This window comes from Acanthaster planci, linkage group LG04, assembly GCF_054643075.1.
Source record: "Acanthaster planci isolate LZ-2023a linkage group LG04, COTS_SCS, whole genome shotgun sequence".
NCBI lineage: Eukaryota > Metazoa > Echinodermata > Asteroidea > Valvatida > Acanthasteridae > Acanthaster > Acanthaster planci.
This window is the reverse complement of record NC_141780.1, coordinates 5,159,182-5,173,049: the sequence shown is the minus strand read 5'-3', so window position 1 is coordinate 5,173,049 and position 13,868 is coordinate 5,159,182. Positions and strand designations below refer to the sequence as shown.

Genomic DNA, 13,868 nt, shown 5'->3' with positions numbered 1-13,868 from the left:
TAATATTAAGGTAAGCTAATTTGCATAACTGCATAAATTAATTAGTAGCCATAAGCGTAGCCATAACACCTACAGGGGGCTTGAACTCACGACTTCGCTACCAGACGACTGGAGGGTGGCCCATAGGATGGACGAGCTACTAGGGGCGGGGGAGGGGGACGGGGTGGTCAGTGGCCCCAACTTTTTCGATTGGGAGGCCTGCCCCCACCACATTTTGCAGGTCCTCTAATTGGGTAAAGCTCACTGGATCGAGCTATAAATGGCTAATGCCTGATGATCTAACAAATCCCCCCCCACACACACACACTTCAAAAATCGTTCCGCAACCGGTGGTATACGAGCCACTGTCTTGGACCTGAAATACAGTGAAAAAAAAATAAATACCGAATTGGCCGGCTGAGTTTCACCCCATTGTTTTTTTGAGGGGTGTTGATGAAATTGCCTAGAAGAATTGGACATGTTCATTGGACTACCGAAGCAATCTGATCACAATGACTTATGAACTTTTTGAAGTGAGAACAAGATAGGAAGTTCCCACCAAGCACTGTGAGAACAGTGAGAGTGAACAGATTTTGGATGGAATCCCCGGATCACTACCTACGAACAAATACCTTTGCAATTATGTTTTCTGGTGGTTTTTCGTAATTTTTTCCCCATTTGAAATTAGGTTTTTGTATTTGTAGGGCCCCATGCAGAAGTAAAGTTATTCACTGTAGCTATACAGACTCAGATACGTTAAAATTAATTTGTGAGCATGGCGGTAATCTCATGCCATTACATAATAAATGTCCCTAAGCAAATCCGGTTCGTAAGTGACTTTGTCGCAAAGGCGGGCGCGCCACGATTTACTGGCTCTCATTGGACCATCGCTGAAGTTGCGCGTTAGTAACTTCCGGTTCCACTGTTCCGTGTAAAAGGCGATCAATGCATGTAACCCTATAATCGTGTCCGAAACGGGCTTCCAAAGCTACGTCTAGGTCTATTGTCTCTGCGTCTCCACACATTGCCAATGGAGAGAAGACCTAGACCTAGCTCTAGACAAGAGATTCGGATATTATTAGTGCAGTGCACGTGTGCAGTGGGCGTGGTTTAAACTGAAGTGACGTCACATTTACGAACCGGATTGGTCGAAGAGGCGTGTACCTGTCCACGAGCATTGTGCCACCGCAGTAATGGCTTCTGATTCTGGTGGTCGAATTACACTATAGCATAACTCAGTTCATATTTAGAATATTTAGGGGGCTCACAAGTTCGTGAGCATTTTGTGTTCAATTCGTTATCTGTGATAAGAGATTCTCAGGGGCGGATGGGGGGGGGGGTCAACGCCCCCTGCTCTGAGACAACACAACAAAAGGGTGAAGGTAAAAAATATCGGGGAAATGATTTTAAAATAACTGAAGTAAATTACAAAATAGCATCTCGCAGATTCTTTTTTGTGTACAAGATGAGTGTTACAAATAGGAGACTATAGTCAGCCAAACGTGAGACATTAACAAAATCTCCAGCTTGACCCCTTGCAAAATTCATGGATCTGGCCCCCTCAAAACTTGAAATAACAGAGACTGGTGGTCAATAGAGGCGACGGTAGCCACAGAGGGGGGCTGGGGGCACGCCCCTCTACAAATTCCCGATGCCCCCAGGTGCCCCCTACTAAAACCCCCCGGATGAATGGATATTGAACAAAGCTGACAAAAGCTTGCCCCCCCCCAAATTTAAAAACGCACCTCTGAAAGCTGATCCCCCCATAAGATGCCGGTGCCCCCTTCTGCCCCCCACAAGTAAAATCCTAGCTACGCTACTGGTGGTCGAAGCAGTCCATTTATATATATCCTGATTAAAAATTTCGAAGTAGGTTAAATGGTGAACTTAACTTTTTAATTATCCGCCCAAATCAAACTCACCCCCAAAAGTGAACGTTCAAAAGTCTTTTCAGCAGCCATTTTTTAGTTGACTCCCCTCACCTTTTCGGGCTCCTCTGACAATTTAATAACATTTTTTTTGTCTGCTTTACCCCCATACGAGAGCCCCTGAATCCACAGAGATACTGGGCCATACTTGGCCAGCACAGACTCCTCTTTTTGAAAGAATTTGTAAGGCGTAGGCCTACTTTTTGAGCACCTCGGTCTGGCGAAGAATTTTCCTTGAACTTGACACAGTGCACTCAAATGACCCAAATGCACTCAATAGAAAGAAGAATGTCTCCCTCTAGTGGTAGCTGGACTCGAAACCGCGCGACTTGTAACTTCATCACTGTCTCATCTCATGGACGATTCACTTTATTAACTATATTTTTAGATTGCTTTCGGTGCAGAGTCCTAAAATTGATTTTATGCAAGCTCAGGGCATGAGGTGGGTACACTGCTTGTAGTTGTCTGTATCATTTGAAGTTAAAAAATGAACTGCTCAGTAACTGTAAGCCAGGATGGTAACCATTCTGATTTCTGGGGAAGAGTTCCATTTCCAATACGGACGCCAGTAGTAAAATCCCCCACAGCATGTACAGTGACCCATGTTTAGCCATGAGAAAGCAAAACATGTCCAGAAAAGCTCGATTTAGGAGGGAAAATACCAAGTCGTTTACTTGGAAAACATTCAGAATTATTCAGATCAGTCTACTACTAGTGTCAAGTCATGCAAGTGGTCACCATATGGCATATGGTCCTATATCGATATCAATGGAACTCTTTCCCAATTCTGCCCACTGATGTTAGATTAAATGGCCTTTCTTGAATGGAGGGGGTGGGGCCTCTGGAGCTTACAAGGGGCAGAGAGGAGAATAGTTGTTTGTTTATATATTTTTTTAAAACAACTCTTTAGAAGCATGTTAGCATGATGATGATTTGATGACTGCCTAGTACTAGTTCTGATGTCTTGGATGACATGACAGGACAGTTTTCACTTTTTTTAGGACACCAGCTGACTAGGCTTATTTAATCAGTCATGCATGCCTAGTACTTGCAGGCCTTTCTTGTTTTTTGGGAAAGAGTTGCATATATGGACGACACTCAATACCCCCGTGCACGCTACAAACCTATGAGACTTGTCTGAAAAAAATCTAGGGTTTATAAAGTGTTTTCTAAGTAACTGCTTCAGAATTTTTCAGCTAAATTTTCCAATTTGTGCAGGACATGTTAAAAATTCTGGCAACATTTTAAGGGAAACTTAGTGTTTTCCATATAATTAAAGGAACACTTTCCTGTTTTTTCATCATGTCGGTGTTCACTAAATTTGTTAAGTTTGCCCAACTATGAAAATGAGTTTGGACAACGCAGTGGACCAAGATTTATAGCTAAGTGTAAAGTGACATTTCCATAAAATGCAGATGCCCTCACTGTGAGCAAAAATGGCAGTGTGCTTTCTCCGACAAGCAGCCAGATTCTCTACGAGAGGGTGCTGCGTCCTCGTGAGTAGACTGCCCCATTGTCATGACAACGTCAGACAGGATGGAGACAGAAAGTGGCTGTCCAGCAGTGGATTTGGGGTAACTCAAGTTGAGATTGTATTTAAATGAGAGGCTGTTACTAGTTGTAGGCTGCGCGCCCCAAGGGGGACCAAGAGAGGAGGTAATTTAATTTTCCTAGCAGTAAGGGCTTCTTTGCTGGGTCACAAAAGACTAAGAAATTCCTGCGTTGTGGTCATGTCGCTACCAACAAAATGAGCACTCTCCACCGACATGGCTCTTTTCAACTGATGAGAGGGGCCTCTTCTTAAGGCAGACAGGCTATTGCTACAACATTTTCACTCAACCGCTTGGTTTGGATTACAGCCCTGTTGTGTTTTGAGTCTTCAAGTAGTATGCTCGAGTCTTGATGAGAGTACCAAAACTTCAGGTAGTAAAGATCAGCATCGAAAGAAAGAAAGAAACATTCCTTTCACGAAACTGGAACAGCCCGTCCAAGGCATCTTTTGTAGTACTGCATGAGAGTTTAATTTATCACCAGAAACTGCCGATCAGCTTGATTAAAGCTTGCTCCAATTTCACCATACCACTTGTAGGATGAAGAGACGGAGCTGGGAGTTTCCACTCTAAAGAATAAAAATGAGCCAGTTCACTATACCAACAGTGCATGCCCACCCGCGTGTGAAATCTGCCCTGTCAGCGCTTCCCTACATGATGGACTCATGTGCGTGCTTTGTTTCCAAAACTGTTTTGGCAAAGCAGAACAGTTACGCGCTTAGTAATTTCTTTGATTTTGGTTAAATTGTTCGGTGCCAAGGAGGTTCATGAGGCCCTAGACGGTTTGATAAAAAGTCTTTTGTTTCTTTCTCTAGCAACATAATAACATCATCTTGATAGGAAGTCCGGGTTGTGGGAAGACCACCGTAGGCAGAATTCTTGCCCAGAGACTGGGTCGACCAGCGGTCGACTTTGACAACGACTATCTGGAGAGGCGGTGGGGCATGACAGTGGCAGAAAAGGTTCAGAACGTTAATCCCCATATACGGGCAATTCACAGTTCCATGCACCACCAGGAGCTTGCCACAAAAGGCCATTTTTCGCAGTGTGTTGTGGGAAACGGTCGGCAAATTTTATTCGCCAGCTGTACATTGGGACCTTGAATTATTCTGGATGTTTGTATGCCAGGGAAGGAGATTCGCATGTGTAACTTGAGTAACGGTTTTAAACCTTTCTTCTGTCAATGGCATGGAATGCCCCAATTTATCAAAATTTCCCAAAGTTGTCTACTGACATGCACTCAAACACAAAACGAGGCAAATGTACCTGTGCTTTTGTTGACCATAAACATGAGAAATGGCCTCACTGTTGTTGCAACCTCTTGGTGGGGCAGAGGATTGTGAATCACCCTTGTTCATTATTGAGAAGAGTGAAATGAGCAGTTGTGAATTCTGATTATTTTTGTTCCCAAGAGGATATTCAAACATCTAGCTTATTAACCTACCAAGGAGACGCCGTACTGTGGTGGCACTTCACTCATGTGCATACGATAAAACTTTAGGAGTAGGCACATTTTTGGAAGTCACAACCCTGTCTCGATTGAATAGGTGTTTGATGGGCACTGGCCTCTTGTGTACATATGTGGTGTCACTGCAGTAATGGCTCATAAGTCTGGTTTCTGGGATATCCTGTAGTTGAGACATATGAAGTGTGTCAAGATGCCTGCCTATTCCTAAGCATGATGCAGGTGTCTTCAGGTTAATCTGAACCATCTTCGAGAAAGGGGGGACCGCAACTTGCTGTGAGTGACCAGATATCCGAGGCTTCTGGACATAACGTGAACAGATCCTATGAAATAGGTCTTGAGGTCACTTATAATATGTTATTCTGTTTTTAGTTTGCATTAAAAAGAACTAACAAAGGTTTCTGTTTTGTGTTATTTGCTGAGTTTGGCACCCTGATGAACATGGATATAAAGTTGTTAAAAATGTTGGTAGTTCTTTGTTCCACTGTGCGAAGGTCTTTTGAAGGCCTGTAACTCCTAGTTGGCTCATTAACTCATTACTCACTTTGTTAGATTGAGTTATATATGCTCATGACCTTGTCAGGCCAAGTCCTTTTGTTATTTTAAGAAAAAAGAGCTTTATTTTTGTAATTTTATTTGTCATACAGCTCACTGAAGTGGGAGGAGAGAGCTTTGTAGCTGCAGAGGGCGATGCCTTGTTAAACCTCGACCTGAGAGACAGCGTTCTCTCCCTGAGCGGGTCGGTGCCCATGCATCGGCTGGCCATGCGGCAAGCTGCCAAATCGGGCGTGGTCGTGTTCCTAGACACAGACTCGCACGACATCACTGATCGCCTGCACAGGATGAAGGTGGACCGCATCGTGGGGCAGGCCCCAGGCGTCTCCATGTTGGACCTGCTGGCATACAGGCAGCCGTTCTACGAGGGAGCCCACGACATCAGGATTGTCTGCGAGAGGTTTCAGAACCCTGACGACGTCAGTGAGAAGGTTCTAAAGGCCCTCAGAGATTACCAGAAACCCCCCGGATACATTTCCACCCGAAGTGACCCGCAGACCAAAGACCCTGCTCCACCTCATCAGCTGCCCAATTTTCCCGACGTGGTCTTGCAGGGCCTGGCGAGCGACTCAGGGCTGTACATTCCCAACAGCGAACCCCCGCATTTCAGCCAGGGGGAATGGGCGCGACTCCTCGGGTGCACATACCAACAGCGAGCGCTGCGAATACTAGAAAAATGGATCCATGCGAGGGATTTTCACCCCAGCAATCTCGCCACTGCCATCCAGAGGGCGTACTCCCTGGAGAATTTTCAGAACGAGAGTGTCGTCCCGGTGACTCATCTCCAAGACAATCAGTACATCATGGAGGTGTTCCACGGACCCACCGCATCCTTCAAAGATGCTGCTTTACAATTAATGCCCCAATTCTTCACAGAGGCCGTGCAGAGACAGGGTGAAAAAGTAAGGTACCTGTACCTCTAGAAATTCCTTAATCACGTTCTCCTACTTGAATATTTACTTGTTGTCACATCAGTGCTACAAGGTCGTATCTCGTGTACAAAAAAAATAGACGTTACGACCTTGTTGCACTGAAACAACATTATCATGGTCACAAAACGTTGGGATAATCTTCTAGCGAACAGCTATCTTGCTCAGCATTATCCTAAGGAAAACAATCTGTTCTTGTCTTAGCACATTCCTATTTTCAAATTTAATGCACGCTGAATGCAATCCAAAGCTAATTGATTTTTTTTCACCCGAGCACTGTTTTTTTTCTGCAGTTCGACAAACAGATTCATTAGAGATAAAATTGTTCATTTTATGATTCAAAAATTAGAAGGATTTCATTACCAAGATTTAACCAATTCTTATCTTTAAATCTCAGGTATCTGATATTGGTCGCAACATCGGGGGATACTGGGAGTGCAGTCCTGGATGGATTCAGTAAATTTGCTGGTTGGTTGCTTTATAGTTTCTGCTTTGAACAGTAATCCCAATGACATGGACTAAGAAAGTCATTAAGAGCCAGTATTCTTGTATGGCATAAAAAAATAAACCTATCTGTGGCTCACCGCAAGCCAAATGGGCAAAAAAGTGAAATTCAAGGCCTACTTGATTAAAAATGGGGAGTTTTAATGATGCAATCCCTTGGATATCTAATGTAATAATGCCTACATGATGTACACACCACTTTGCACAAATGTCTCATAGTGTTTCAGTGCTACTATCCCCTTCACAAGGAACTGTGATGTCAGTTCCATCAGTTCTTTGCCGTCACAAGGACCCATTTATGCTCATACTGGCATAGACGGGCAGGTAAAGTGCCTTGCCTATGGACATAAGCATCATCTCATTGGAGTTAATGCTGTGTATCAATACCACACCACGCAAGTCCTATGCTGTACGGGCCTTTAGTGGGACCAAGAGAGGGTGCAGTTTTCCCAGCAACAGAGGCTCCTTTGGTGGGAACTCCACTTAGCTGATTCACAATGCATACGTTAGGTACGCATCACTACCAACAAAACGAACACTCCCTACCAGCATGGCTCTTTTCAACCAATGTCGGGGTCTCTGTTTCAGGCAGATAACCTCTGGACAATTGCACCAAGCAGAGAGTGGCTACAATACTTCATAAAGGATTGAATGCGTGGCTGTGAAATTTTACTCTGCTCCAAAAAAGCCTGACTTCTGGCTGTTGGGGACAGCTAGTGAGCATTGGGTTTCATTTTGTCTCCAGGTGAAAGTGGTACTCTGGTGATGGTCTTGTACCCAGAGAATGGGATCAGTGAAGTGCAGAAACTGCTCATGACAGCTGCAACAGGGGACAACGTCCATGTCATCGGTGAGTTTATAAAACCCATGACCAAATCAGTGTTGCAGTCAGAGACTTTTGTGTATTACAGCATGCAAAAGGCCAGCATCACAGACAAACTCTGAAGATGCATGATGTGGGATGTAGTGGATAACAGGTGTGTGAGTTGGTTTGAGAGTGAAGGAATATAGTCCATGTTTTTTTTGCTTCAATGTTATCAGATAAGGCAATGAATGAATGTGCAAGCGCAAGTCTTAATATAACATACATGTACCGAAAGCTTCAGTGCAAATTTTGTTTTTGCTATCCACTCCATATGGCAGGCACTGCGTTGGACTTAAATTTCTGGTGTTATTGTCATGAAGTAACAATGAAGCAGTGAAGATAAGAAACCTACATTGAAGATGGGAATGAAGATTGGAGTAGTTTCCTCGACTTTTCCGCACAGAGAATAAGTGAACTTTAATAGCAGACTTGCCTTGTGCGTGTGTCCAGGTGTTGACAGCGACTTTGACTTCTGCCAAACTGCCATTAAGGGAATCTTTGCTGATGGCGCCCTCGCCGCTGACCTCCTGGCCAATCATGGAGTGCGGCTGAGTGCCGCAAACTCCATCAACTGGGGCCGGCTGGTACCCCAGGTCGTGTACCACGCCTCAGCCTATCTTGACCTGGTCCAGCAGGGGGTAGTTTCCATGGGGGATGAGTGCGATATCTGCATCCCTACTGGCAACTTTGGGAACATCCTTGGTGCCATTTATGCCAAGGTATAAAGAACTATTTTTAGTACAAAATATGAGTGCTTAATATGAGTGCTAAATATTTGTGGTAAATGTAATTGCTAAATATTAGAGCTAAATATAAGAAACTCAAATATGGGTGCCAAATTTCAAGTGCTAAATAATAAAGCTAAATATTAGTGCTAAATATGAGTTCTAGATGTAAGTGCTAAGTATAAGTGCCAAATGCAAGTGCCAGATTGCAAAACATCATTGGCAGGGTCAAGAGAGGATGGTAGAAATAGTACGGTTAAATTTCAATAGGCACTGAAATTATTCACACTGTTTTCGTTTCAGACAATGGGCATCCCTTTCCGTAAGTTCATCTGTGCCTCCAATGAAAATTACGTTCTGATGGAGTTCATCCAGACTGGTTGCTATGATCTGCGGCATCGTCATTTGCATGTTACCATGGCGCCAGCCATCGACATCCTGAAGTCTTCCAATCTGGAAAGGTATCCACACTCGCCTTTATTGCAATGATGTGATCAAACTGCTATGAGTGGCACCGTGGAATCATTGCGTTGAGATTACGTACAACATTAGAATTTCAGTTCAACAGTTCAATCTTAGATGGAAAATGTCACACCAAAGAGACTCCTAGATAATTTGTTGGTCTTAATGTGATCAGAAGATCGTTTTTAATTGCCGTAAACATTGCCTTCTAAATTGTTGAGCAAAACCTTACTCTAGACAAAGGGACTAGTTCAAAACATCTTGTGGAAATGGTTCCATTTTGCATGTCGTCAGACAGGTAGTCAAGGAGGGGTACCAGTGCAATGCATATTTAAACACACCAAAGTGCTTCAGATCCTCAGCACCCAGTTATTCAAGTTTGCTCTGTGCATATTGAGGCAATTTGAAACACTCCTGTCATAACCACATGAGCCTAGACTGGCCTGAACCGGTATGTATTATGAATACAGCACATACCAACATGGTGTACGTGCAGAGGTGTACAATGTAACTAGGGTGCTACAGCTGAGGGGGCACCTGGGGGTGCACAATTTTTTCAGGGGGCACTGAAAATAATTGAACTGATTTGGAAAGCCAGTTATATATATTTTCGTCCATTTTAAAATTTCAAATGGGGGGGGGGGCACCGGGGGTCATGGGCCTCCGTTGGGGGGCTCATGGTCCCCCGTAGTTACACCACTGAGTATGTGTTTAAAAATTACTTGACACCAGCTTGTATTGTGTTGCTTTGGGAAGTCCCCTATAAGTTCTTTGTACCATTTCCTCATGTTAAAAACTGCACTTGTTTGGTTGTATTTTATCAAGATTTTGGATTAGCTATATGATAATTTATTTTTGTTGGATAGGTTTTTATTCCTCGCTAGTGGTGGTGATGGTGCAGAGGTCAGACGGTGTTATGAACAGCTTGCCAGGGAAAAGTACTTCCAGATCTCTCCAAAGGTAGGGCTGTGGCAAAAGTATTAATGGTGTAGAGTGATATCACTGGACAGTAACGTCTGATTGGCCTAGGTTTAATGATCTTGACTACTATGCATGTTCAATTCATGGAACATTTCTTGAAGATTTTCTCTCAACAAGGCATAAAATATTAGTGGATGTCTCTCATGCAATTTTTGTGTAATACACATCTGTGTTGTTAGCCATTTCAAATCCGTTGTCATACATTAAATTGACTATCAGAAGGCAGGAGTGACAGTCTTATGTAATTGAAAAGATGTAAGTTTCCAACTTGTGTCCCTCTTTTCCCGAGTCTTGAACGCTGACCACCGGCCACACTCTATCTCCAGGTACTGGATAGCATCCAGAATGAGTTTGGCCTGACGGGAGACTGCTGTGAGGAGAAGGAGTACGCTGCTTCCATAAAGAAGACCCTGACCCAAACAGGTATGGCTCAAGGCTGGGTTGAAAGGTGCCTGTTGAAATCTGAGGTTGCCGTCGATGGCAGTACCCATTCACCTCTGGTCGTGTACGCAAAAATGCAGTCAAGTGATCTGTACATTTCTGTTGTGGAATGCATGCACTCCATGCATGCTTAGTCTGGAGATGGGGTTGAAACATACGTTCATGTCACTGCATGTAACAACATGCACCTGTATATGAACCTGTAGATGATGTGTGAGGCAAATGAGCGACTTACAGACTTAAGGTGATGAATTTTCTAAGACACAGTTCATTGTGCAACTTTATACTCTTCTGAAATATGCTAAAACAATTTGATGGTCTTTTGGGGGTTAAGTGTATGAAAAAGTGTGCTTTTTCAAACACTTAAAATTGGCCATGCGGTTGATAATTTTCTGGCAACAGAGGGCGCTGTTGTGGTGTCATCAATCAGAGAAGACCCTGCTCAATTCATAGGCTTTTCTGTTCACATTGTGAACCCAAAATTTGCTCATTGAAAACATTTCTGGGAGAAGGTTGTTCTTCGGCTTTTAACCCTCAAACAATGAATCACCAGAGAAATTTAGAATAGTAAAATATGAAAATTTCAGGAGCTTTGGAGCACAAATCCTCCAAAGATTGAGGTGTTCTCCCCCGAATAACATCTTAGATTTATGGGATTTCAAGCACTCCAGTACTCCCAGTCAGCTTATAAGCCCCACTCTATGTCGGTATTTCTTCAGTCTCCTGACGACGGACAGAGCATACTGTTCCTCTCGGTTCTTTTCAGAACCATACAAACTCACAAAGAGATCGTATCCTTGCATGGTGCTACCGCAAGCTTTCCATCTTAGATTTACTGCACCAAAATACCTTAAAACAGCAAAACAAAAATTGAAACTCAGGTCAATCGAAACAAGAAAATTGCATTTTCAGGGATTGCAGGGCAAAAAATTGTGTTGCATTCACCTTGTAAATGATGTTTCTTCTACGAACAAGTCACGCCACTTTGTGGCCAAGTTTGTTTTTACATACTTTGCCATCCCAGACCAGTGAAATTATTGTCTGCGGATTGCTCTGCATAGGAATCAACACACAATGTATTGTTGTTACAGTGGCTGGTCACAGTATGTTGACTTTGTCTTTAGGGTATTTAATGGATCCCCATACTGCCGTGGCCAAAGTGGTGGCTGACCGGCGCCGACCGAGAGACGTCCCCCTCTTGCTCTGCTCCACAGCCCACTACGGCAAGTTCCCCGTGGACGTTGCCAAATCCCTGGGTCGCCGCCTTGTCTCCTCAACCGATAACCCTAGGGAGAGTCTGCGCGACTTGGAGACGGTTGCCTCTCGGCCAGGGGTCCACAGAGAGCTGAGGGCAGTCCTGGAGAGACCAAGGTTGCATCACAGGACACTGAGAGCTTCACGGGACGAGATAGTCGAGGAAATGGTGGACTTTGTTTCTAGTGTAACTCGTTGAATCAAGTATACACTCATATATATTTGTTTCCTCCTGAAATGTTTTCTTGAGCGTCATGTCTTTCCAGAACAAAAACAATATGGTTTTGGATCCTATGCTAGTCACAGAATGTGTGCACAGAGTTTTCAAGTAAGCGAAACAATAATTGTGCTAAATCAGTAAATACCAAAATTAAATTACTACCAAAGCTAAATCAAACACTGCCAAAATGAAATCAATTGATACCAATGCTATTAAATTAATCAATACAAAAGCAAAATTACTTAACACAAAACAAAATTAATCAATACCAAACAATTAATCAATACCAAATAAAATTAATGAATATTAAAATTTAATTTAAATTTAATCAATACCAAATTTAGTTAAAAGTAAAATTGAATTCATTAAACAGCAAGTGTAGGTTATTACCAAAGTTAATTTTATCATTACTAGTAAGTGAAATTTACAATCATGAATTCTTCAGTAGTGGGGTCAAATTAAAAGAATATGTATATCTATTGTCTTAATAAACAACAAATACAAAAAATAAGAAACGAAAATAAATTTAAATGCTGCCGCAAACTATTTACTGATAGAAATGTCCTTGTAGGATCACTCTCTGCCACTGAAGAAGGTTCGTCCAGATCTCTTTCTTTTTTTCGACTGGAATGCATACAAAAGAGGTGCTACTAGTCACGGTGCCTCATAATAAAAGGCACGGGGCACAAAGTGAAGTGTTTGTGTGTGCAGTGTACTCAGCAGAAAGCATTTTGTTACAACCTTGGAATGTGACTGCCAGGTGTGTGTGCAAATATTGCACTGGCCAAAATGCCCTGGGTGTGCTTTGGTTGCCCTTTTCCTTTTCTGTAATCACCACTTTACACAAGTGAAGGGATTAACATGGTGGGTAATAATGCACAGTGATGGCCTAATGGTCTCCATAAAGCATTGATAAACCTGCTTTATTCTTAAAGCAACTAACATCACTGGGCAGTATGGGATTGTAACTGCAGTACATGTACCGTGCATTTCAAGGGAGATCATTTTGCCGCCTGTGGAGGGATATTTTAAACTATTTAAAAATGTGTCAGTATGGGTCATGCTGTACCTAAGACGAGCATCGACACAAATGTGCTGAGAAGTTATCCAGCCTGTAAAGAATTCAAATTTCTCTTCTGAGAAGGAAAAAAAAAGGATTCATATTTTTGACCCTGGGGACTGTGAGCCTGCGTACCTTTTTTTTTCACTGCCAATGCTTAAGTTTGATTTCATTGACCTTCATCCTGGTCAGCGTATTCTGTGAGGAGACTATCCAACAGGCAATGGTACATTGTAGTTTTCAAGTCTGTGAATTCTGCCCTCCCTTTCCATTTGACAGTGTGCATGTCAAATTTACACATCGGAACACTTATTATTTTAATCAATTACTGGATGGTTACTTACATGTGGCCCGTCCCCCCCTCCGTTTTTGTCTTCTTTCCCCCTTCCTGTCTTTTTTAGGGTGGGGGAAAAAAGGACAAAACAGCTACTGATGAGCAACTATTTGGTCATCGAGTGCCGTCAGTTTTCCTTTGATCAAAAATATTCTTTATAATCCGTTACAATATCAATTGAGCACTTGCCAGGTTTTTTAGAGATTCGAAGTAATTTTGGCGATGTGGAACGGTTACACAGTATTGTGCGTGGCAGAGTTTCTGACATCGCCCAACGTGCACATGTCCTGCCCCACTACCATTCCCTGGCATTCACCTTGTATATGAGGCCAGTGAACAAAACCAGAATGGGCGTACAAAGCACTCCGCCAAACCAGAACTAAGGCTCTCCAGTTGGAGGTTGCATGCTTACACAATGCGGGTTCACGCCTGAGCGACTTGGAATTATTAAGCTGGTGGGTTTGGAAGCGAAGTTTGCATTCCAGAGAGGGCATTTCATTTCTCTCCATGGGAATGCCTGGAGTGAATGTGTTTGTGTGAAGTTTTGACAGGACTTAACTCACTGGAATAGTGCCAGACCAGTCGGGGGAATCTAAACTCCGGAGAGTACCCGCAG

At 43.1% G+C, this 13,868-nt stretch overlaps 1 protein-coding gene across 2 annotated transcripts; it reads left to right on the top strand.

Moving 5' to 3' along the window:
- The first annotated feature begins 2,215 nt into the window (after positions 1-2,215).
- On the top strand, positions 2,216-12,418 carry LOC110974230 (threonine synthase-like 1). 2 transcript variants are annotated; one of them, XM_022225720.2, is made up of 11 exons: positions 2,216-2,349; positions 3,323-3,481; positions 4,273-4,419; positions 5,570-6,384; positions 6,804-6,874; positions 7,656-7,760; positions 8,226-8,494; positions 8,804-8,961; positions 9,829-9,922; positions 10,270-10,366; positions 11,509-12,418. In XM_022225720.2, exons 2-11 carry the CDS (start codon positions 3,344-3,346, stop codon positions 11,835-11,837), a joined length of 2,223 nt encoding a protein of 740 aa, XP_022081412.2. In that variant the 5' UTR covers positions 2,216-2,349; positions 3,323-3,343; the 3' UTR covers positions 11,838-12,418. The 2 variants fall into 2 exon arrangements, with proteins under 2 accessions (XP_022081412.2, XP_022081413.2); XM_022225721.2 differs by lacking the exon at positions 11,509-12,418 and having other exon boundaries at positions 10,233-10,365.
- The last annotated feature ends 1,450 nt before the right edge of the window (positions 12,419-13,868 follow it).